The 26,200-nt window shown below is 39.4% G+C and overlaps 1 protein-coding gene across 1 annotated transcript in view; it reads left to right on the forward strand.

Annotated features, from left to right (window-relative positions):
- Window positions 1–6,063: 6,063 nt before the first annotated feature.
- abcd3a (ATP-binding cassette, sub-family D (ALD), member 3a) overlaps window positions 6,064–26,200 on the forward strand; it is a 29,421-nt gene continuing 9,284 nt past the window's right edge. Inside the window, exons 1-17 of the mRNA XM_042510913.1 lie at window positions 6,064–6,221; window positions 11,063–11,099; window positions 11,186–11,284; window positions 12,334–12,422; window positions 17,011–17,080; window positions 18,804–18,901; window positions 19,634–19,757; window positions 20,610–20,666; window positions 21,620–21,762; window positions 21,847–21,916; window positions 22,369–22,438; window positions 24,193–24,290; window positions 24,610–24,701; window positions 25,322–25,413; window positions 25,504–25,576; window positions 25,674–25,737; window positions 25,949–26,026. Coding sequence (XP_042366847.1) covers window positions 6,079–6,221; window positions 11,063–11,099; window positions 11,186–11,284; window positions 12,334–12,422; window positions 17,011–17,080; window positions 18,804–18,901; window positions 19,634–19,757; window positions 20,610–20,666; window positions 21,620–21,762; window positions 21,847–21,916; window positions 22,369–22,438; window positions 24,193–24,290; window positions 24,610–24,701; window positions 25,322–25,413; window positions 25,504–25,576; window positions 25,674–25,737; window positions 25,949–26,026 — 1,497 coding nt within the window. The 5' untranslated portion in view covers window positions 6,064–6,078. The remainder of the gene's footprint in view (window positions 6,222–11,062; window positions 11,100–11,185; window positions 11,285–12,333; window positions 12,423–17,010; window positions 17,081–18,803; window positions 18,902–19,633; window positions 19,758–20,609; window positions 20,667–21,619; window positions 21,763–21,846; window positions 21,917–22,368; window positions 22,439–24,192; window positions 24,291–24,609; window positions 24,702–25,321; window positions 25,414–25,503; window positions 25,577–25,673; window positions 25,738–25,948; window positions 26,027–26,200) is intronic.

Consider the following 26,200-nt stretch of genomic DNA (forward strand, 5'->3'; position numbering starts at 1 on the left):
CCGATTATGTCACAACGCCACGCAAATGCTGTCCCAATTCGAAGGCTCCTTCAAATGCAGCCAACGAATGCAGCCTTCTTTTTCCTCTCTTTGGAGGATACACCACCACTATCCTTCACGGCCTTCCATTTCCCAAGATTCTTTGCACACCTGCGATCTTCAAAAATTTTTTGTCGTTATGCAGCACAGAACAAAGACCGGAGCGTGGATTTTACTTTTAAATGTAAGTTAGTGGTTTTCACTCATTTTAAAATCAAATGTCAGGTATGGTAAACTTCAAGGGACCTTAAAACCTCCTAATTTCTGTTATAATACATGATGTTAGTAATGCTAACATGTAGCCACTTAGCATACTAGCTATCGGAATGTAGAACCAGCTCGGAGCTGTCGCCCCGCTGTGCTATGCGCAGCAGAGGAGTGCTCTGCCCACCAAGCAAGGCTCTGCTGCCCATTTAGCTTGATGCCAGGAGCTCAGTTTCAGCCTTTGGAAGTGTAGGGACCTGGGAATTCCACATATGATTTGTACATGTGTCACATGTCCAGTGAGTTTCATCCTCAAAATGGCTACTGTTGTCTCCTTTGTTCCTCAAACAAAAAACAGCCATTTGAACTCTGAAACTGAAATGTCCCAGAGTGCCTCAGGTACACCTATGTATTACATTCTCCCACAGATTCCATCTTCAGACATGATTGGTCCACCACTGTGACACCCTAGGATGTCACAGAGACAAGAAGAGACGCATCTGCTGATCTTCTGGCTCTCGCTCCCAACCTCTTCCTAGGAAGGTTGCAGGTTCTGGAGGACCTGCGCTACCCTTCCCCCTTTCACACCTAAGCTCTCAGCAGGAGCTGCAGCCTTGTCTCAGCTCTACTTACAAGTTTTAAGGGACTTAGCAGAAGTTAGAGAGCCACAGCTGACTTCTCAAGTCAAAGGAGAACAGAACCGAGATAGCACTGAACTGCTATCTCTGTAAGGACACCAGGACTGGTCAGCCTCCTCCCAGATCCTTGGAATTGCACAGAAGTGGCTGAACCAGAACCTCTTTTCTTCAGCCAGCAACCCAAAGAACTCTTCTACCACTCCTGGATTGGCAAGTAACATCTGGGCAAAGCGTTAGGACATAAGTACAGGCTGGGCAAGACTGTTTACTTTGTCTTTTGTCAAATCATGAGTAACATGTATTGATGTTAATGCTATTGAATGAGTCGTTTTTCTGATCTCTTTGTTACTGGGTTATTGGTTAGTCTGGAAGTTACTTTGTTAATGCCTCACACAGGGTCTCGCATGCAGATAAACAACCTTTTTACGAACCAAAGCACCTTATCTACATTTTAGACCACATACATGTACTCAAATATTGGCTCTCAACAGAAGCACACAGAGAAAGAACTTAAAGAGCCTGCCTTTCCTTTGTTCCTTTGTCTGACCAACCACATAGTCAGCTAAGACCTTCTCCGCTCTGCGCTCATCTTTGATCCAGCATCTTGAATCTGGCATTTTGTTGTAGCTTCTGTTGTTAGTCTGTCCACTTCTGCCTCTTGCTGTGTTCACGCTCACACCAACACACACCTTCTATTTGTCTCTCTCTCACTCGCACACAGACCCACACACACACACATTTACACATCTATAGTTGTATATATACTTGTATATATTAGCTGTTAGGTTATATTGTGTGTTTTGTTTAGTGTTGCTTTTATTTTTGAATATATGTTTTTGGAATCATACTTGCTGTCTGCTTAATGTACAAAAGTGAGTAAATTTTTCACTCTTTATTATTAATATGATGTTTTTGGTTATAATTACTAATCTAATTATTGATCAGACTCCCAAATTGATAATTTAGTGTATTTTATGAGACTGTTTTTATTGATTGGCTATCATTTTCCCCTTCTGGGAATTGTGCCCCACAAGGTGATTTAATGTAGATTAAGTCACATTATTCAACATAATTAATAATTATTTTTTAAAAATCATTAATTATTAATTATTTCTGAATCACAGAAAGGGTTGCCCTGGGTTAAAGCCAAAATCCCTACAGAGGTTAAGCCTTAAAAGCCTTCACTTTCAAATGTCAGACGTTCACAGATTGACTTATTTGTTATTGTGACTGTGGAGATGTTATTTCTATTTCATATGAGGTATTTAAAAAAGTACAAAGTACTTCACTACCTTATTATGAAAGAAGAATCACAAACCACAAACTATTCCAACAAACAAAACTGTTTACAAAACACTTTCAATAGGAATAAAAGCTTTCAAATGATTTTACTTGCCTACAAAAGATATTCGTGGTCCTCTAGGGCAGACACCCAAGCAGACAGCTGGTCCAGTCACGGAGCACCACTGATGGCCTCCAACCCGTTCTCCCCCTCATCCTCCGGCATGTCGTCCCCAGGCAGATGTTGTGCAGGACAGTACATGCTGTTATGACCTAAAATAAAATGAAAAAAGGAATTATTAATTTTGACTTTTTTCTGCTTTACTATTAAAATGAAATCCTGTTGAGTGATGACTTACCTGAGGCACAAAGGTGTGGTGCACCTCCAGCGCTTTCAGGAAGATGGAGCCAAACCTGGTCTTAATCATTCCAAAGGCACGTGCAGTGATAGCGTGCGCCCTGGAATGATGGCTGTTGAAGCGCTGGGCTCCCACACTTTGTACCGTCTGCAGGTCGAAGTGCCCTGGAGGAGGGGAGATGGCCCTCCTGTACTGTGGGCTGTGCTGGACTACACTGAAGTTGTGCACCGACCCCGGCCAGCCCACATACGTATCTATGAACCAGCCCTGATGCTCACAAACTACCTGCAGGATAACTGAGGCAAACAGTTTCCTATTCTTGTAACAGTGACCCTCAGGGCTGCCTGGTGGCTTCATCCTGACATGGCAGCCATCGATTGCTCCAGCAGCTTTTATAAAAGCTCTGTGTCTTGCCAGCCCTGCAAACCTACAAGTTACTGTCGCCAGGTCTTCAGCGATCTTTGGGAGGTAGATGACTTTGTGACTCGGTGGACTATGCAGTGGACAGTGGGGCGAGGCATCCCAAACACCATGGAGACCACCCTCTATGAACACCAAGGTCTCTGTTGTGGCACCCCACCCATGTCTCCGCTCATGGTGGAGAAGGTCCAGCAGCACTGCAAGAGACTCTCTGTTTAGTCTAAAGTCCTGCCTGGTGTCACCCTGGCCACGTAGGCTGCGTCTTCCGAAGGATGCAGACCCTGAATTGCGACACAGCTTCGGCTGAACAATCATGTCTACTCTGGATGAATGTGCACTCAATGGTGTAGCATATCGTTGTGATAAAGTGATGATGACAGTGATAAATGTCTTAGGTTTTTTAATATAAATCATGAGCATTGGTTGATGACCATAGATGACCAAGATGGACGACACGCCCCCACTTACCCCCACTATGCCTAAGTAAGGTTAAAATATCCGAGAAAGGGGCGTTGCCATATTGCAGTGGCAATGTCATTGAGAGCCAGATTCTGGACAGTAGTAAGTAGTATCCATGTTGGGGGAGTTCCCGCCAAAACATCAGTCCGACCAATCGCAAGCAGCTCCATTGAATGTGAGCGCATGGATTGGCTGTCACAGCTGTCAATCATGGCAGAAAATCCCCGCTTTGCATGATTAAAAAACTAATCATGACTAAAATGTCCATTCACTAACATGGAGGGGCGGGGTTTATGAGCTATACTGCAGAGAGACACCAGGGGGCGGTCCAAAGTGAAAAGTTACACTTAAGGGGGGAGCTGTCATGTTGTCCATCTTAAGATACAGTCTATGATGGCCTATAGATGTATCACCAGTTAATCTGAGCGGATCACTATTTGCCAGAGCTGACAGCCACGCTGCAAGTGAGCTTGCTTTGAACAGCTCACAGACTGCATGTTTCACTTACAGTCTGTACATTAATTTGACATCAGATATTACCCAGTCAATGGAGCTGCTCACAGTTGGTAAGACGGCTGTTTTAGTGGGAACTCCCCCATCACAGGAACATGGGGGCGTGTTGTCTATGTTTACATACAGTCTAGGTTTAACTGATCAGGCCCTCTTACGATCAAAATCGTATGTGGGCTGTATGTGGCCCCTGAACTAAAATGAGTTTGACCACCCTGATATTAGGCTTGTTTATTAGCCCAGTCAGCATTTTAAAACTTTGAAAGGGATATTGCTCTAAGACCATTTTACTTAACTGGTTGTTCAGTGTGGGTGAAGAAGTGTATAAATCAGGGAGGAATTCAGCCCTCATCAACACAAATGCCAGTGGCAGATAACTGAGAGCTCCTGCTCCTGCTCCTGTCCCCCACAGCCTGACCTATCACATCTGTGTTTGTGACTTTTTTCTCTCCTCTTCAGATATCACACAATCAGAAACCACATGGACAGAGAAACAGAGTCATCAGAGGCAGTGCAGCCATGCAACTCCTCAGCATCAGGGAGAGGTCAACTCAGCACAGCTGCCACCTGTTTGCTGATGTTTTATCTGACACCACAGGACCGATCTTTTCTGATACAGAGACCGGTTCTTCTCCAGACCTTCAGAGATGTTACTGCTACATATACCCCGAACACCCCCAACTCCCTGCACACACGCTTAAAGATACACATTCACATTGCTATCATATATGGATGTTTAGGTGAAAATGTAACTGCTGCTATTCATTATGGTAAGCATACATTGCAGCAGTTTAACCATTTAAAACCTGAATCAATATCTGTTTCCTTGTGCTTTCACAAGCATTTAAAATTCTGAAATCTGAGTAAACTGGTTGAATTTCTGCCAAAAACATGGCAAAAAATAAAAGGCAATTAGGAACTTGTCATGATGTGTCAGTTTTTTTTTTTAAAGAAATAAGCAAACGGTGACAAGATAATGACCTGAAAATTGGTTAAAAGAAAGAGAGAGATAAACATGAGAATGTTATATTAATTTTAAAAAAGGGAAAATATGTATTATTATTGAAATTATATATTTTAAAATTACATTACAGACTAAATGTAGCTATTGTTATATTTATCATTATTATTTTATTTGAGTACCTTTTTCAGGTAATTTCCTTTTTTTTCTTGTTTACTTTCTGGTACTTGTCTTGTAGGCCTAACTTTTTGTGAAGATTTTGCTAATCTTTAGGTCATTTCTTATGAAGCTGTTGGTTGCCTTCTTTACATGTCTTTGAAAAAAGTCAAGCCAGTTTGCTCAGTTTTCAAAGTGTTAAGTTAATCTGTCATTATTCGCTGAGATTGGTTTTCACACAGTTAATCAATTAAAATGCTTACCTCAATTGCTGTTGTTGCTATATTATTTAAAGATTTCCCATATTTTTGTTTAACATGCATATTTGTTTGTTTTATTATGTCATGATCAATTTCCTTTTTGATTCTGATTCACTGTTATACTGTTGCTCAATTTTATTCCGTTGTGTACCATATGCATGAACACAGGCAATATTATAAAAAAAAGTAAGAATGAAAAAATGTCCCTCACCATTAATATCAATAATAATAATGTCTTTGTTCAACCTCTGGCAAAGCAAATGATAATAATCGTGAAGATAATATATATTTCCATAAAGAGTTAGATTTAGTCCCATTTTAAGCTCTCTGTATTCGTCCTTAGAATTTCCCAGTGACCCTGAACGTCTCTACAGCAGTAACGTCGAGTAGGAGCAACCGTCTGAATTCCCGAGTTGATTTGGCTGCGGCTCCAGCGGTATCACAACACGCCCACAGCTTCGTAACACGCCCCCTCTTGGTCCGGAAGCGGAAGCTCTGTACAACATGCTAAATTAGCATTTAGCTACCAATATATTATCAGGTTAAAAGGAAGGCGGTTGAAGTTCGCATGAGGTTACATCCTGTTACTTAAAAGGAGAATCGCGTCTCCATTTAGAATGGGTACAGTCCACTATTATCATGCTTGTCCTCATATGTATTTTCTACATCGCCATTGCAGGGTTCAATTACCCGAGTACCCTTCGCCCTGGTTAGTGGGGGCGTGTCAGACAGTTGGTGGGGGCGTGTGTATCAGTCTTCAGACGGAACGTGTCTGGCTGTAGCCGCGTTCTATGTCTCATCAGTCCGGTCGTTCTGTTAGAAAAATGGCGTCCTTCAGTAAGTATCTTACAGCGAAGAACTCGTCCATAGCAGGCGGCATTCTGCTGGTTCTGTACCTGCTCAAACACAGACGTAGGACGCACAGGCGGGACGGGTAAGTGGCTGACAGTCTAAACCGTTGCGTTCGCTGTAAATCGTAGAAAAACGCGACTTTCTGAGTCTGGATGCTAATTAGCCGCTAGCTTCCAGTTCTGACAGGTGACGGCGACTTGCAGAGTTCACCCCCGTTTCTTGTTAACAGACAGCCCTTTTTCTGCGCAGTTTGGCGCCCTGCTCACTGACCCGACCAGCTATTTTGCCCGTACTAATGATTAACCTTCAGAATTTTTGTTCAGCTACCAAACTCACCATGACAGACAGCTGCAGGCTCACCGGGACCGGCCGAGCTGCGGAACTTTGGCTAACTTTGGTGACAGCCTTAGCTTTTACAGCTCATGTCTGTGAGCTCGGTGTCTGTGCTGAGCTGTCGATGGTTGTCATGAAAAAAATGACATCGCCTTAAGGTATCATTTTATCTAAAAAGTGATTCTCTGACTTGAAGAGAAAAGATAGGCCAATCTCCAGTTTAGTAATGGCTAGTTAATGTGTACCTGCCATATCAGCAAAAAGTGATGTTAACTTACCCTTGAAGTTGCTCTCATTAGAGAAGTATTAACCATTTCACATCTGGATCGACAAAAGTTTTCTTGTGCTGCATACAGACACATTTCACAATCATTCTGACCTCTGAACCCTGAAGATATTGGTTTGGTTTCTTTCATAAACACAGGGAAAACAGAATGAGCAACCTGGTAAGAAATGTACCACAAATTACAAATAAATAAATAAAGGGTGACAAGGAAGTGATCTGCAAATAAGCTGGGATGGATTATTTGATTTTCTAAAAACATCAAGTAAAATATAAACCTAGGGAAAAAAATAGACTAAACTATATTTATGATGATCCTAACTATATATTTTACATTATGTAACAGGAAAAAAAACCTGTCAGGGATAATTTTCTTTTTTTATTTGTTTGTTTTTTTTACTCTATTACACTATTTTCTATGTGCGTGGGCTAATTTTCTTAAAACTTGTTTTTGGCCATCTCTTGTTAAATTGCTCAGCCCCCTCCCGTGTTTTTTTTTTTTTTTTTTTTTTTTTTTAAGAAATCAAGCCAACTTACTCTAGTTTTTAAAGTGTTTAAGAGCACAGCTTTCACTGACTCTGAGGCCTGGTGTCTTAATTAGGGCCAGAGCACCGAACAGTGCAAGGACCCTATTGTGATTGGTCCGTTTTTTATTCTTCTTCTTCTTCTTATTATTATTATTATTATTTCGGGGGGCTTTATCATACTCAAAAACTCATGAAATTTGGCATGCTTATGGGGACTGATGAAAATTTTTGTATTGTATAGGTCCTGTGTATAGGTGAGCTCAGTAGCGCCCCCTGAATGCCAGCCCTGGCAAACCATTTCAAATTTGGAGGTACATAGAACATGTTACAACGGACAAAAATCCTGTTGGAGCCATACTCTAAACCCAACAGGAAGTCTGCCATTTTGAATTGAAATGTCATTTTTTGAGATTTCATGGTGTTGGAATTTAATGCAATAGTCCTAAAGATTTCAACGGACTGACTTCAAAATTTGTAATTCCCACCTTCAGATGTGGGGGACCCCAGATTGCGACCAGTTTTGATCTAATATTAACGGTGTGGAAGTTATCAGGCCAAGAAGTTACATGTTTCGCCACCAAACAGGAAGCAGTTTTTAAATCTATTGTACATGATCCAATCTGCCCCAAACTTCATGTTTGATAGAAGTCCTGTCCTGAACACATCTGTATGACTATTTTCAGCGATAGTGAGAGCGCCACCTATTGACACAGGAAAGACAAAGTTTTACACTAAGAGGTCCAGCTCCTGGCAGGTTGATTTGATTGATCTCAAAATTGTGTCAAAAATCATTAAGATGTTGGTTATGATGAAAAATGAATATTGTCATTTTTTGTTTAATGGTGTTCCCATGATGCCACAGTGAATTTCGATGTTGCGACATGACATCAAAAACTGTCATAACTTGATCCCAGATGGTTAGATCTTAACAAAATTTCACACATTTGATAAGAGCCCAGGACTAAACACATCTGCAGTACAATTTTAAATCCCTATCATAGGGCCAACTAGTGGTAACAGGAAGTTACTTTTTTTTACACTTTAATGTTTCCCCTGTAGCAAGTTCACCGAGCAACTTCAAATGCACTCATAAGACTGCAAAGACTTTCATGATGCACAGAAAAAAACTTTTTGAGTTTTCATCAAACGATGTTGCCATAGTTACGCACTATTAGGAACAGGAAGCACTTTCTTAAGGACCAAGGCATGCACCAGTACTCACCAAATGTGGCACAGACATCAAAAGTCCTAAATTGTGATATCTCATATGATTTCTTTGCACTGATGTGCAAAATTGGCTCTTTAGCACCACCTAGAAAAATTTCGATGAAGCAGCCCCTGAGCCAAGTCCTAAACCCAACAGGAAGTCTGCCATTTTGATTAGAATTTTTATATTTTTTGTAATTTTAGCCTTTGTTTCATCAAACACTTATCCTACAGATTTCATCTGATTGACTTTACATCTGGACACCAGTATTTCCTAAAGTTGGCGTTGGCGTTGGCCTGACTGATTTTTTTAATATACCTTTATTATCAGCTGATAATATACAGACATGATGGCGTAAATCAGCGTTGGTGCATAGTTTTTTCCCATATGCGTTGATAGGAAAACTCTGTTCACTGACTATATAATGCTGTGAATGATGCTGGGGTGGTTTTGAAATGGTTGCATTCTATAGTTTGTCCAGCACAGTGCAGTCTTACGCCATTGTTAAACTACTTTGAGCACTCAAGGACATTGTGACAGAGAGCACTGCAGAACAGTGGACGGTGGTGCAGTCAGTAAGACTGTTTTTATAATAAGCAACATTGAATTACATATTATTATGTTAAAAAACAATGGTCTCATCTTTCTGCAAACAAACAAGATGACCTCAGGTTCTATGGTATAGAAGGAGAGGACTGCTAACCAGCTGACATTATTGTGTTTAGCAAATTTTCAGACCCTCTTAGCACAATATATTTAAGCAGCAACAAGAGACACATTTAGGGACTTATTTAGATCATCAGGAAAAAGGAGAAATATACTGTAATTTTTTCCCATGCTTGTTGCTGTGAGTAAGCTCACAACAGCGCTGTAGGTGGCAGATCACAACTCACACACACACACACACACACACACACACACACACACACACCTGCTAAAGTGACTTAGCGCATCTCCACCCTTAGCACTACATGGAGGAAATATGTAAAACCCCATGTCTTAGTGAAAACCCTCTTGGAGCTATGCCCTAAACCCAACAGAAAGTCCACACTTTTTAATTTTCTGCTTTCCATTTCTGTTAAAGCCTGACTGATTTTTCAATATACATATATTAGCAACTGATATTAGCCTTTTACAGACATAATGGAGCAAATGAGCCACACCCATATTTTTTCCCATATGAGCTGATAGGAAAACTCTGTTCACAGACCATATAATGCAGGAAAGTGTCAGAGGGAGTGTCAGGGAGACACAAACACCTCTTCTAAAGACACTTCACAAGTATCCTGCTCCACCACTACATGGAAACACTATTCACTGATGCATGCATGTAGCCCTTGATGTAGCCCTTTCTCAGAGAGACGCGGCCGCATCAGTCGGTGTCCAGCAGGTAGCCTCAACGTGCGTGGAGGTGCGAGGGCCCATTCATCGCTGCTTGCAGCTTTAATACTATTTGAAACCATACAGGCACAAATCTTTCAAAAGGATGTGTAAGTAACTTCAAGTCCACATTCAAAAGCAAATTAGTTACATACATGACAGAGAAAACTAGGCAAGGCATTGAGGAAATGACCACCTTTACAGAAATTGAAGAATCAGCATAAATAGAAAATTAACACTCTGCAATTATTCCATTTATTGTAATTGTGCTCCTTTAAAAAGAAAACAAAAATCAACAAAAATAAAATTATACCAACACAACTACGCTTCTTTTGACTATCTGCATTTTCAGTGAGTGCATCTTTAAAATCTTCTCAACTTTTTTTGTCTGAAATGTAATTGAGAGCATAAACCTATTCTGTAATAACGAATACATGAACAGTGTAACTAACGGGCCTGAGGATGTCGTTAGAAGGTTGAATAAAGGACAAGAGGCTCTGAGATGGGACAGGGTGGGTTTGCCTGAGAGTAACTCAGTGCTTCTGTGTGAAAACTGAAAACACACTGGATATTTTAGATATTGGGTTATTTAAGTATTAATATTATTATTTATTAAAGTATAAAGTATAGATAAAATTTAAATATCAGTAGTAATTTAGTCGTTTTAGTTAACTGGCCGAAAAATTTTAAAAACATTTAAGTGTGCAGTACCTGTTGAAGTACCTGGTTATATATTAAGGAGTATATTAAGGAACTTCATCACATTGAACCATGTCAAAATTCAGTATTACCATGAAGTGTACTGATTTGCAACTCTGGCCACAGCACTCCCAATAGAAGCAGAGATATTATAGAGCTACTAGACTCCCAAAATGATGATTCCACTGAGAGTTGATAAAGTTGATTAAATTGTTGCCCAAGAGCAACTTACAAAATTTCTAAAAAACACAAATGGCAGCTAACAATCCAGTTGTAATTTAGAATTGATATGAAATCCTGAAAAATTATAAAAACTGTTATTGAACACTCTCACTCATGAAGAGGGGGATAACCTGTTTTTGAATTATTAAGAGTGAATTTCCCGGGTGATAAATTATTATCCATCATTCCGTCCATCTGGACTTACTCACTGTCTAATTTCTATAACACAGCAATGTCATCTGTCTGATTCAATTATTGTTCTTTCTTCGCAGTAAAAAAGGAGTCTCAGATTTAGTGCTGAATACTGAGGTATGTCTTAAAACTTTAAAATTAGTCCTAAATAGTTTCTGTAGATGTGTCACAACCTACCTTTTTGTTTTTCTCTCTTCATCCAGAAAGATGGCAGAAAAGACCGCGCAGCAGTGGACAGAGTTTTTTTCCTCCGAATCTTCAAGATTCTGCGGATCATGGTACCTCGAGTTTTCTGCATGGAGGTATGATATCTCACTGCTGTGAGGTTGCTATTGTCTTTATCATGTTGTAGGAATGTCACAACAACTGACACTTACGGTTGGGTATCCAACTTGATATTTTTAAGGGTATTGAGTGAATTATGTTGGTAGTGCAGAGAACTGAGCTTATTTGGTCAGCTCCTCACAGTCTGCCTAAAGCCTGTCATGGAGCACTGAGGCCAGCAGTGGAGCTCCACTGAGCAGCTGGGTTAAACTGACAAGTGCTCTAATCTGCTGGTGAAAGGAAGAAGAACAACAACAATGTGTAGAAGATGGCCACAAATTCAGCTGTGGCGATAGCTCTGCCTCTGCTCATCGAAAGAAAAGTGTGTTTCCCTGAGGGCAGTGTATGTTGTTGATTTTTTGCAATGGGAGCATTGTGTATTTATACTCTGCTACAAATAATAGCACTGTGATGAAAACTGGGTGTCTGAAGGAAGGGATAACCTGGTGTTTGAATTATTAAGAGTGAATTTCCCCGGTCTCCGAAACCCTGTCAACCATGCGGCTGGGTGACAGGCCTGTTATTCTGTGTCAGTCTCTCCTGCAACTTCTGATGTAATATTTCCCCGCTTTGGTTTTAATGGTTTTAATCATTCTCATATCTTTTCAAGCATGTGAAAACATAGTTTATGAGTTAGAGTAGGGTGTCTACAGAAATATGGGACAAATTGCGTCCCTTATGGATTAAATACTTTACTGCTGCATTGCCTTGATTTCCCAAACTACTGGATGGGCCGAGTGTAATAATTTGAGAATGTGGGTGCATTAATTGCACATCAGGTCTTTTATCATTTTTGGACAGAAAGTCATAGTGACTAGCTGCACGGACAGCAGAGCCCTTTGACCCAGTTATATGCGCTCCATGAGCCAAGGTCAAAGCCACATTGCTCCTCTCGCTCTCTTTAGTCTTATCCGATCGGTTGAGTAGATATGAGCAGAAGCAAGGGCAGGACGATAAAGGACTTTATGATCTGCAGAGTTTTACAGGCTCCACTGACTCTTTCCTATGGCTGTTGTCTTCACCACAGACTGGCTGTCTTATCCTGATTGCTGCCATGCTGGTGGCCAGGACCTACTGTGACGTATGGATGATCCAGAATGGCACCATGATTGAAAGGTCAGACTCTAGATTTACGCTTAGATTATTATTCAGTTTAAAACAAAGATTTTGCTGTTCATTATGCTGAAAATAAATTGTTGGTTTTATGTTGTCACAATGATGCAGTCACAACATCGCAATTTGTCTTTAAAGTTAAATAAATCAATAAGAGACTGACCAGAAACATATCTACGGAACAGTGCAGTCTGTGAGTATCAGGACATGACACATTGTTTTGGGCTTAGCTTGGTACTCCAGCACATTGGACTTTAAAGTATCAGGTCAGTATCATTTTGTGTTAGCTGTGGTCAACCTTGTCTTTTCAGGCAGACTAATAAGGAGACTAAAAGGTGCTTTACCCTTAAACAACAAGCATCTCACTCTGTGATACATTTCTAAAGTTTCATTCCCACTGAACAAAAAACCCTGCTAACACCCGCTAGCTTCTGGCATTTCAATGCAGTGGGAAAGTGTACAGTCCACATACACTGAGCAGTGTAGCAGTTCTGCTCTACTGGCAATGATAAAGCTGTCTATAGCCTATTTTTAGCAGGTTTACTGGTGTTTGAAAAAGTCGCATGCGCGCACTGATTTTGGTGGGGAGGGAATATGAAAAAGATAGTTTTTGTTCGAATGATAATATGGCTTTGGAAATGTAGCAGTTAAGGAGCTCCAATGTAAACTGTCCAGAAGAAAATGTGTCACTGTCCTGCTATAAATGAACTGCACTGCACATTTAACCTGCTTTACATAGTGGGAACTGAAGTCTCAAACTGTGCGTGTTATGTAGTGCTGTCTCTGCAAAGTCACTTCATTCTACAGGGTTAATATTTCATCAGTGCCATTTAGACAAGTCCACATGATCTACATTCAGGTAGGGGCTGTTCTACATGGGCCACAATATGAACATGGATCCAAGTCTTGTGTCTGTTCCCAGAATTTTACATTTCATTAATTGAAGATTTTTTTTTCAGATTATTTTTTATCAATTATTAGTTAAGGAGAAGAAAAAAAACAAATGTCATTTCTGTGTAGGTTGTAGCCCAAAGTGTGTCACTGCCACTGCCACTGCCACTGTCACTGTGCATAATCAATGCAGAATTAATCAGTGCTCATCACTGAGTGTAGTGTCAAAAAGATGACAGATTTGAAGCAGTTATTGCTGCATGCCAACAATCTGACCTACTTGCTGTTTACCCTTATCAATTATTTTTCCGTGGTTAGCATTAAAATGATGTTTCAGTTGTCTTTTGGCTGATGTAGGTTTTGGTCAGTCACAGCAGGGAGTCTTTAAAAAGACACTGTAGCTGAAACAAATCTGTTCACGTTCTCTTGTGTAAGATTAGAATGGGAATACCATCATGCATTGCTGTTTGATTTTTTTTTTTCAGGAACTGATGACTTTCTTTTGATTCTCCACAGTGGTATTATAAGCAGAGACATCAGTCTATTCAAGAAGCACTTTTATTCCTACATATCAGTCATACCAGGGGTAACTGTCCGACACATGCCTCTCATAAAAGTGTGACACCCAGCTTTAGACCCCTAACACTGTGGTTTAACATCATGCTTTGTAATAGTGTCGTATTGACCTTTTCATCACTTACTTTTCCTTCCAAGCCATAACACTGACCTGCGGTTTTTATCAGGTGGTAAAATCAATCTTGACATAAATTAACTAGAAAACATTTTCACAAGGAATTCTATTCAATTTATGTGTTCATAACTTTACTGCAACTGGTATTTCTAATTAGAGGTTATAAACAGAGCATTGCAAAAATAGCATGTATTAGGTATAGTTTAGTAATGGACATAGGGCTTTCTCCCATCACTAATGACTTTCTGACAGAATAAAAAAATGTGTCATTTTTATCAGCTAGAAAGTTGCAGTGTTAAATTCATCAATTCAGAATCCATACTGTTTATGTATAAAATCTTAAAATCAATGAACAATACAATTGTATAACATGTAGGGATGGACTTGGTTTGGAATTCTGAGCCAATACCGATACTGATGTTTAAAATAACAATTTGTCCAATCAGTGATGTTTTGATGTTGTTTATGTATTTGTTATTTATTCCCCTTATTTGTGGGGAAAACAAAGAAATCTTCACTATAAGAATTTATAAATATTCAAACCTTCATTACACTACTTTTGAATGACCACAAATTCAGTCATACACATTTCTGACACAACCATAAATATAACCTTTTTTCACATGGAAAAGTCTTTTTGAAAAAATTCATCTGAAGCATTTTTTTCATATATATGATAATTCCCTCTAAGCTGTATTCATACAAATTTATCACCCAAAACATTATTTAACAAGATTCCAATTGAGCACATAATAAGGGCATTACAAAGATACCTTCACCTAATACTCATTTTTTTCTGAAGAGAGCTTGAAAGCATCAGTGTAACTTAGTGCAACCTCAGTGAGCTGTTAGTTCCAGCTACCAGCTGCTAACAGCTAACATCAACAAGCTCTTCTCCTGCCAATGTCAACTTGTGGTTCATTCTGTAGTATTATCAGGAAAGAACACGGGGTGTGTTCCCTGACACGCTGATAATGAGTTAACTGTGTCCTTTGGCCCCGATGGTGGGATGCATACCGCTTACCTCACGTGCTGGGGATGAGCAGAGGTTTACATGTCATATTGAGTAGACAGTAACATTTGTATCGCCAAACAAACTTTTTTCTACCGCTGGAAAAATATGGTTGGTTGAATAGTGTAATAATATATGCAAAAACATTTTTTCAAATGAGGACAGTACAGATTGACAGTATCTATCAATCACACACAAATTTGTTAAAAAGCTGAATGCAATCCATATTGTTCCACAGGTCCCCGTTTACAATTTAAAATGTCCCCAGTGAGAATAGATTCAACTCAGTGCACATCCTAATTTTAACATTAAAATAATGTGTGTGCGTGTGTGCGTGCGTGTGTGCGTGCGTGCGTGTGTGCATGTGTGTGTGTCTGTCTACTTTGAGTGCATACTAAAATTACTGCATGTACTGCATACCCCAAGCACTACACAGGAACTGTGCTACATACTGAATGTGTTACGACATATACATATGCAGGTACTACATACATACTACAAACCACATACACATTTTATACACTGATTGTACTTTGAATAACAATCAAATTAAACATACAAAACCAAAAATTACACTCACTTTAGTTTGGCCATATCATCATCAGGAAATCATCAGGATCAGGAAATTTCCATTCGGTAGCAAATGCACTTAGTGAAAAAGCATGCACGGCAATTTATGCATTAAAAACTGAATTATTCAACTAACATTCCGCTAGTATTTGAACAGAAATATTCTACAGTTTAATTATACCAGTAGTTTAAATGGAAGTCATGTCTGGGGCCCACTGAGTAGAGTGAAGCATGAGTCATGGGACAAAGATTCAGTAGAGGCCATGAACACTTAATTCTGTCTGAGAACTAAAAGCATTCAAAGGAAAATGCCAAATAACACCTGCTGAGCAGAAGTGCAGGAGATGTCCTCAAATTTTGCAGAAACGTTCACTTGGACTCAAGTGAACTGATCACATTTTGTGAAAGCCACTGTGACCTAAAAAAAACCCACATATTTGGCCTTACGAATTCAAATGTTAATTTCATGTTATTTCATGTTTTCATTTTACATTTCATAGAGGATAAAATGATGAAGTCGTGGCATTTCATATCTAAAAGACTAAAGTTCAACTTTATGGTGATATCATAACATGCAAAAACACTTTGCCATAACTCAGGAACAGAGGAGGGAGACATTTAGTCAGATATTGATTTGGTGGCACTAATTCCTTGAGACTGTGCTGATGGTAGAGATCTGTGCGGCTGGGAGGAAGATGTGTGTAAAGTGTCCCTGTTTTAGAATACAGCTTCTTTGCAGCAACATTGGTACTTAAAACACTGTCTACTGTCATGGCTACATATAATTCTGGAAAGACACGGATGGTAAACTGTAACTGCAACTTGAGTGGTTGTGTTTTTGCAGTATTTCTGCAGTAGTGCTAGTTTGGATTTTCAGACTTTATCAGCATATCTTGGCAAAGCAACTTCTACAGCTCAGTAGTAACAAGGAAAATTCTCTAATTGCTGTTCAGGAACATCTTCTTCAACAATATTCTGATTTCTCTTGAGACTGACACATGCCCTCCAGTGCCTTTCACATTATTCCTGGACAGCTTAACTGTAGAAAGAAGTTTTTACTGTCTAATCTAATGTCAAACTATAACTAGAGATTTAAGAGAATACAAAATTACAGAGACTATCAGATTTAACAGTATTATTCAGGCTCACTGAAGAGATGCTAGTGTATGGCTTCACAACCATTATTATTATTTACCTTTATGTCCATTATTTGTCTATAAAGTCAGCGTGCACCATAAAAATAACATGAACATATATAAATTGAATGGTATTCCTGAGTTCATCTATGTCAGGACTCCACTGTTACTGTATGCTGTTTAGCAAAGTTGCATTGGTTCCAAAGGAAAAGGAAGTTTATCAAGCATCAGTATGTGTCCTTCTGACTCTTGCCAATGTTTGCTTATCTCTGTGCATGTTGTGGTTTGCAGTGCAATTATCGGTCGCTCAACAAAAGATTTCAAGACCTTCTTGTTCAGCTTTATCAAATTCATGCCACTTGTAAGTGTGTTTTTTTTTGTTAACTTTTCTATTTTTGCCACACTTTTAAGTGTGATCTTAATTGCGAATACATTTTCTGTATACATCTGAAGTTCATTGTCACTCTATACAACCACAAACCTAAAAAGTTAGGAAGTTGTGTAAAAGATAAATATAAACAGAATGCAATGATTTGTAAATCTCTTTTGCCCTATGTTTAATTTAATAGAGATCAAAGACAACATATTTGATGTTTAAACTGATAAACTTTATTTTATTTTAATTTTTTTAATAAACACTCATTCTCAATTTGATACCTTGAACACTTTCCCAAAGTGTTGGGATAGGAGCATGTTTACCACTATGCTACATCACCTTTTCTTTTAACAGCACTCAGTAAGTGAATTGATGACACTCTTACTCTCTTACTATGAAGCCATGCTGTTTGAACACGTGCCTAATCTGGTTTGACATTGCGTTGCTGTAATAAGCAGGGACGTCCCTAAAAATGAAAAAAAAAAAAATCTGGATGGCAGCGCATGTTGCTCCCAAACCTTTTTCCATGGTTGGTTGGAGGGGTACATCTTGAGCTGAGTGGGGAGGTGAGCCATGAGGACAGGACAGGCATCGGCATGTGGTAGGTGGGGTTTTGGAAGGGGGACATGTTGTTCATGTCTAAACTTATTTGGAACGTGTTGCAGGCATCACATTTATTGTAAGAGTATATTTCCAGAAAAACAACAGCAAACTTTATCAGTTTGAACATCATGAATCTTGTTTTTTTCACTTTATTTAATTGAATATAGGTCACAACGGATTTGCAATCAGTTTTTATCTAGGTTTTACACAGCCTCCCAACATTTTCTGGTATTGGGGTTTTACTTCTGCAAATAGTTAAGGAAGTTAAAGTTTCTGAGAAGAGTACAGAGGAGGCCAGATATGATGAACATGATGTATATCCTTTTGACTGTGTAATTACTAATTTCTTGGTGATGGGGGATATTTTTAATGAATGATTTCATGCACTTAAAAATAACCATTTGGCATGGTCATTATTTTGAGCTAACATGGGCAGTTTATCACTGTTATGCAAATGTACCTCTTTGTGTCTCAAACTAAAATGATAAGGCTGGTCATGTTCTATATATTTTTATTGTCAACAAATCCCCAAAATAGAAAAAAACAATGTGTTGATCCATCTCTCAATATTGTCTGAGTCCCTATCCTGTCTGTGGCTCTCAGCCTCAAGCTTAAAAACATCTCAAAAATATTGTTTCATAATTTCAAAATGGCACAGAAATTGCCATTTGACTCTGTAGTCAAAATAAACTGCAGTGTGTGTGTGTGTGCTTACGCTAATTGAGAAAAATTTCATCCAGTGCAACAGTGTTACAGCTTTTGTAGATGGTTTTGGAACAACATGTATCTCTATGGCACAGGGGAATGAGGTATATCATACTTTGGATACACTGACATTTGTAGGATACATCAAGACAATAAAAATCATAGATTATCTCCAGCCTGATTCGTTATGTTGTGAGCTTGTATTGCTCTTGTAAAATCACACTAAATATGGTGCTTTTGCATGCTTTCTTCATTCTCTTCATTCTAATTGAAAAACCAAGCAATCAGCATGAAAACTTAACGGACTGTAAAATCCTGCTAGATGTCCAGTTGTACTGAAGCTCAGAGTTCACACTGAGAGATGTATACATGTGTGTTATGTGTGACTGGGTCATTCCAGATAGCCTTGGTGAACAACTTCCTGAAGTTGGGTCTGTACGAGCTGAAGCTGAGGTTCCGTGAGAGGCTCACAAAGAACCTGTATGACCAGTACCTGCAGTAAGTACCACAGCAATACTGACGCTGCTTTCTCATTAAATGTGATCTTCTGATGATCTTTAAATCTTTCATGTCATGTATTAAACAAAACCACATAGCGTTCTCTGATTTCAGCATCTTAAAGGTTACAGTATGCTTTTTTCCTTTGATATCACATATACTTGTCTGACCAATTGCAAGCAGCACCATTGATTAAAACACACCGATTAGCTCACACAGCTGTCAATCATAACATCAAATCCTTTTTAGCTGTAAAATAAATTAACACATAAATAATGAAAATCAGTGTGCTACATCAGACTAATGTAGTGTACATTTCAATCATAATTTTAACTAGTAATGGCAAATTAGCATGAAGGTGTATAAAATAAACATGCAGTGTGTGAGAGAATGTGAAAAGTATCAATTTTGCAAGTCATGTGGTTAGTGCATACCATTTATTGCACCGCTTCATGTAGAACTGAGAGTCTTTCACATGGCTCCAATGTACTACTGTGTATATGCATGTAGTATTTCGAGCCCTGCATAGTCAAATGCAATTTAGCAGCAGATTGCAACATATTGTCCCGTTCTATGGGCAGGACAAGAAGGAACCCTGACCTGAGTGTTTTTGGCTGTGTAGAACTTGTGACCCAGACATGGAGATTGTGTGGTTCTCCTGCTGTTCAGTCACAGGTAGACATTGTGTTCTTTGGCTTCTTTGAGTCTTCACTCTGTGTTCTGGCTCCTCAGAGGTTTTACCTACTACAAAATGGGAAACCTAGACAACCGGATAGCCAACGCAGACCAGCTGCTGACACAGGATGTGGAGAAGTTCTGCAACAGTGTGGTGGACCTTTACTCAAACCTCAGCAAGGTACCAACTTTAATGGCTCTCAAATGATTAATGATCAGATATCTTCTAGCATACATTGTGAATGACAAATCTAGCATCAATTGATTGGAGCAGTGAGGCTGAGCCTCAGTGGCATCACTGCTCAGGTTCTGTGTGCCAGGCAGATCCCCTTCCTTTATGACCCACACCTCCTGCATCACATACCACAGCCTCATATACCCAACAGTGTTCACTGCAGGCTCACTGTAGACCAGCAGTTTGAGAACCTGCATGTAACCTAGACATCATCATTCCCATGTTAAAATATTGGAATGACCTTTTTCCATATGTCCATCAATCACACACAACACATCCCAAATTTAACTCTTAACAGGGCAGGGTTGGATGCTAATGTTTACAAGCACTCGCCCCACAGGCAAACAAACCCCCGAATTTGGTGGTTTGTACATTTTTAATTGCCCACATGTAGTTTATGTAAAAACAGTAGCCCTGTGAAGAGGCAGTTTAACGCAGTGTAACAGCCTTCTTTCTGTGTGACACCTCAATAAATGAAGAGGCATTCACAGAAAGAGATTAGTTTGGTAAATGTATGGTATAATTTGTCATGCTCAATTAAACAATTAAAAGTTGAGCCACACTGAAAGATACAAGATTAATTTAATATCCAGATTTTACTGGAGTTAACTGCTGTTTCTTGTTCTCCATTTAGTGTCTGTAAAGCTCTTTGTCATCAGCAGCTATCTGTGTAGCAGAGGAACAGGTTGGACACAGTTTGCAGACAAACTCCTGCACACTGTCCACTTAGCAATAGGAACACATTTCTGACCATACCTTTATGATGCTGGAGCCTGCGTGTGTGTGTCTGTCTTGCAGCCTCTGTTGGATATTGGTTTGTACATCTTCAAGTTGACAAGTGCCATCGGTGCCCAGGTAAGAAGGTTATCTTCTGCATATTCTTGCTATACAGTAAATCTATACCATACCACTGAAACACATGAGGATTTTTTTTTTTCATATACGTGAACGTCTTTACATATACTGCATCATAATTAAATGCAAAATGTGTAAAATATCTTCTTTTTTTTTTCATTGCATCGAACTTAGAAAACTGGAAAGCTGTGTTTCAGCCTTGTCCATTAGAGGTCAGCGTCAAAGACAATCCATTATTTCTCTCTGGTCAGAGCAGACCCCTGTGTGGACTTCTGCATTTATGACAGAAAGTGGTGATGAAAGATTTTAACAAGAATAAAACAAATTCTAGTACTTCAGGTCACCATTTTCAATGTGAGAGAGAGAGCAGAAATGGGGCATGCAACCCCCCAAAACGATATTGTTATGTGCTGTAAACATCAGTATTGTTTTTAATTAAACTTTTGTCGTTTTTATGATGTCTTTTACATGTGTGATGTTTGTGAGGATTGATGAGCTTGTAATGCAAGCCAAATTTCCGTGCAAACGGACAGTGAAGTCTTATCTCATCTCATCTCATCTTATCTTATCTTAAAAACTCAGTATGTGGTGGGCCACAACAAATACATTTTAAGCATACAGGAGGATACAGGAAATACTCTTTGCTTTTGCCTCACCCTGTCAATATGGACTTCATAACTGTTCAAAATGCAAAATAATGGAACTGAAAACATGCATTTAAAATATGTGATTATGGCGATCAACTATAGAAATGTTGCTATTAATTATTATAATTTAAAATGAATTATTTGAAAGCCCGTGTTTGTGTGTGCGTGTGTGTGTGTAAAATTTAAAAAAGATGGTTGGTTTCAGCACTTCAGCAGTGGCTTGAACCTTTTATCATGGGCTGTTAGCTGTGACATCATTTTCAGAATAGAACAGGAAATGACAGTTGTTCCACCTCTCCTCCCCAGGGCCCAACCATCATGATGTCCTACCTACTGATCTCAGGACTGTTCCTGACAAGACTGAGAAGACCTATAGGCAAGATGACCGTCACTGAGCAGCGTTACGAGGGAGAGTATCGTTATGTCAACTCTCGCCTCATTACCAACAGGTAAAGACAACAGCACCTGCTTAGACCCTGTTACTGCACAGCTGTGTACTACAACACTACGTGGATCTCTGTCTTTCTCTTCAGTGAGGAGATTGCCTTCTACAATGGGAACATGAGGGAAAAGCAGACCATTTATACTGCATTCAAGAAACTGGTAGGTAACAGTTCAGCAGTGTTTCCTACAAGGTGAAAATATTAGTCCATAAAAAGACTTCATTAATAATTTACAATAGAATGAGTAGGTGTCACGTCTGAGCACAGCAGCATCTGTAACTGCTGTGGTTGGGTAAGGTCAGAGTGTGCTTAATTACACTTGTAAGGACTTGTAAGCCAGGAGAAAGGTAAACCACTAGAAAGTAAAACCAATATTTTCAGGGGTGATCCTGCAGCATTTAGTGAAAGGCAGTGCTTTACATGCAACAGTTTCATTTCATACTTTTTACAACTTTGAAAACAGCAGACAGAAAGTTCAAAGTGTGTTGCCCAGAGAACCATCCTATGCTTGATCCCTTAAATTCAATCCACACATCCAAAGTAATGTCAGTGTTCATGTTAGTGTGTGTTTTCTTAACCTCAGCATGTGAACAAATTTATTTTGTCTTCCAGGTGGACCACTTGCATAACTTTATCTTCTTTCGCTTCTCCATGGGATTTGTGGACAGCATAATTGCTAAGTGTGAGTAGAATTATATCTTTAATTGACAATATTTAGGTCATATCCCTGAATTGAATGTATTTGCCTTGCTGTGCCAAATGTAAGTAGAGAGAAAAAACCTTCCCTTTACAATAATTCATATTAAATATTAGGAAAAATTGCTGAGCAAAGAAAAACACAAAGATAAATACAGACGCAAGAGGCGACTCTGGGTTTCAGAACAGCATTTATATTTAGAATTGTAAAGCTTCAAAGGATCAAGACCTTTAGTGGTTTCTGACACTTGCATTAATGACAACAGGTTTTATGATGATCACTTAGACGCTCATTCATTTATGTCCAAGTTTCTACCAAGCCATTTACTTTATTCAAAATATCCAATAAGTCTGGTGATTTTTAAATAAACCATTGACCTGCTGTTTTGCCTTGTTTTCCATTTATGGCCAAATTTTGATCAAGGCCAACATGGAACTGGTGGTGACCATTATTTGGACATTTCTGTCTAATTTTCCACATGCAGTACATTGTTATGAAATGCATCCTGTGACTTTTGTAATGATTAGACAAGCAATTTCTGATTTATAGTTTCTGAGCTATGCCTCTTTTGAAGTTCATTGGTCAATATTTTCAAAACTCAAGACATCATTAAGATTTTGAGTACTGTTGATAAGCCTGGTGTAGCAATGATCCACATAAAATTTGGTGCTAGTCAGACCTATGGTTTAGGAGATGTCGAAAATTTGTTTTTTAAAAATCCAAAATTGCGTTGTGATGATTTTACACATGGTCTAGCATCCATTGTTTGCATTTGTGGTGCCCCCTAGTGGTTGATTTAAGATTAACTTTACGGGTATGTTGCACGTACTTATGTGGATATTTCCTGCAAGTTTGGTTCAACAGTTATAGAGGTAGGTCTATTTATCTGTTGAGCCACGCTCCCAGCGCCACCACTGTCGTTTTGCCTTTTTTTTTTTTTAATCGCTACTTAGCGGAACAATAGTCACAGCACAGTGTACCAGAAGTCTGATTTCATCAACCAGTAAGGACAATTGACTGGTAAGACAGTGGCAGAGGGTTTCGTGTTAAAGCAAAAAGATAAAGAGCCAACAGTTTAAACCCAGGTTTAACAGGGAACCTGATAATGTTAATGAGGGAGAAGGAGTTGATAACATGGCTAAGAAGTTGGAGGTGTGCACGCTGTCACCTGCAGCTCTTTATCTACCAGCTCATTGTGGCTGCTTCTGGCTGTTTCATTACAGTATTTCAAACTGACCTGCTGTCAACAAATGCCAAAAATAGCAGTTGTCTTGTTTTGTAGATGCCTTCTTGATGAATGATAAAGTAAGGCTTATCTTAAAAATAAACACATCATGTTTACTGTGACTTCTTTACAGTGAGTCACCTGTGTTTTACAAGTTAAATGTGTTCAGTATGAAACTGCAGGAGTTTGAAATGCATGCTTTGCATTAGCAGTAACTTAATACAGCACTCTACAGTTACTAAGCATCATCTGACCAATATCTCTTCTTGTCAAAAGTACAGTGTAAATGGTAGCACCGGTGTTGTCACAAGTTTATTCATCAGTGTGTAAATGTCCTCACCGTGGCTCCCTGCTCCACAGCTATAACGGTGTGAGACATCATTGCCTTCGGCTATGTGACAGAAGAATGTTGTAGAATTTATGTAGATAAAAGCAATAGAATAATGTCCTCTCAAATACCTGATGGTTATCTTTATTTCTGTTCCTTTTGTGTTCACATGCTGTTCCTGTGCAGACCTGGCCACTGTGGTGGGTTACCTGGTGGTTAGCCGGCCATTCCTCAACATGTCACACCCCCGTCACCTGCACAGCACACACTCTGAGCTGCTGGAGGTCAGAGAAATCACACACACACAAACACACACACAGAGAGAGAGGGAGCAAAATAACTCAGTCTTCAGTTTTGACTTTGAATGGGAGTGTATGGGAGCCTGGCTTTGTCATTGCAGCACAGTCTTGTCAAAACCAGTCAGCACATACAACTGGTCATTTTGACTTATTCCAGTGAGGCCATCACAAACTGAGGAAACACCAGTGACTACCTGGTAGAAACCCACATATCAAACAGCACAGCTTGCTTTGAGCATGCTTGCAGTAATGCTCTGAGGCTCTGAGGTTGAACTCATGTTATGTGGACCTGTGTGACCTGTAGGACTACTACCAGAGTGGAAGGATGCTCCTGAGAATGTCCCAGGCTCTGGGCAGGATCGTACTGGCTGGCCGAGAGATGACCCGCCTCTCAGGGTGAGTGTTCCACAATCGCACAAAATTTCAATGCCAAATTCAGAAAACTATGCTCGCACAATTGTAGTTTTTTTGTTTTTTTATCATGTCATTGTCAGCCTCTGACATCACATCACAAAAAAAGGAAATTGTTTCATTTAGCTGAGTATAAGTGGAAAACTGCACTTTCAAATGTAGTTGTCATTCTGTTTATTGGTGCCTCTTGGATCCATTTCATGTTCAATAGGTTTAATAAAAGAATGTTGGAAGTCATTCCCTTTAGTTTTTTAATTCAGCAAGCAATTTGTTGAATTTGATTTGAGTTATAATATTATCATGATATTCTACCAGAATGAGCATTCACACAATTAATTGCATTTATTGATTCAGAGAAACCTGCTTCCTTGTCAAAAAATAAATCAGGTACGTAAGCAAAGTGCAGCAGGGAACAGGCGTGGCATGAGGCACTCCTGCAGCTGTGACAGAACTAGAAGGTGGAGCAGCCATATCATCTTGCCATTAGAGTGAAACATGCTGCAAGCTTACAATGGGACAAAGACCTCCCTCCCAAAGGAGACAGAGATCTGTTCTGAGGAACTCAAATGTTTGTGTTTTTCTAATCATGTGTGTATCCATTATAGATTCACAACTCGAATCACTGAGCTGATGAAAGTCCTGAAGGAGCTGAATTCTGGCAAATATGAACGCACCATGGTGTCGCAGCAGGAGAAGGGTACACAGGAGTCCTGACTGCAAAGAAATGAGTGTTTAATGGAGCTGAGCAGCAAAAAAGGCTAACTGTTGTTTATTCCATTCATCTTAGAATCCGACACTGCAGAGAAACTCATTCTAGTGCCTGGAAGTGGTCAAATTATCAACAGAGATAACATCATCAAGTAGGTCTCTAATACTGCACTTGAATATAGACATCAGCATATGGCTTTTTGCTATTTTCATGAGCAAAGCAACATTTTTTTTATTTTACTTTTTCAGATTTGATCATACCCCATTAGCAACACCCAATGGAGACATCTTGATTAGAGACCTCACATTTGAGGTAAATCTCACCCTACATCACCATGTCACATCCAGAGAGGCTCTCTCTGAGTACCTGACTTAAAGACTGGGTGAAAAAATGCATACATTTATTTGAAATACTCAGCCAGCTGAATTTTTGTTTAGTGTTAGTTATTATATGACAACATGCATGACTTTGCATAAGTCAGTTAAATTGAGTGCATTCACAACTGCTGTTCTGTCTTTTGAAGGTGAGATCTGGCACCAATGTTCTTGTTTGTGGACCAAATGGCTGTGGAAAGAGCTCTCTGTTCAGAGTGCTGGGAGAGGTGAGGAAGCTTACACTTAACTGTGGCTACTTAGCACCTTTACTCAGATCGTCATATTTTTTTTAAAAANTGAAGGTGAGATCTGGCACCAATGTTCTTGTTTGTGGACCAAATGGCTGTGGAAAGAGCTCTCTGTTCAGAGTGCTGGGAGAGGTGAGGAAGCTTACACTTAAC

Source organism: Plectropomus leopardus, chromosome 21 (genome assembly GCF_008729295.1).
Source record: "Plectropomus leopardus isolate mb chromosome 21, YSFRI_Pleo_2.0, whole genome shotgun sequence".
In the NCBI taxonomy this organism is placed as follows: Eukaryota; Metazoa; Chordata; class Actinopteri; order Perciformes; family Serranidae; genus Plectropomus; species Plectropomus leopardus.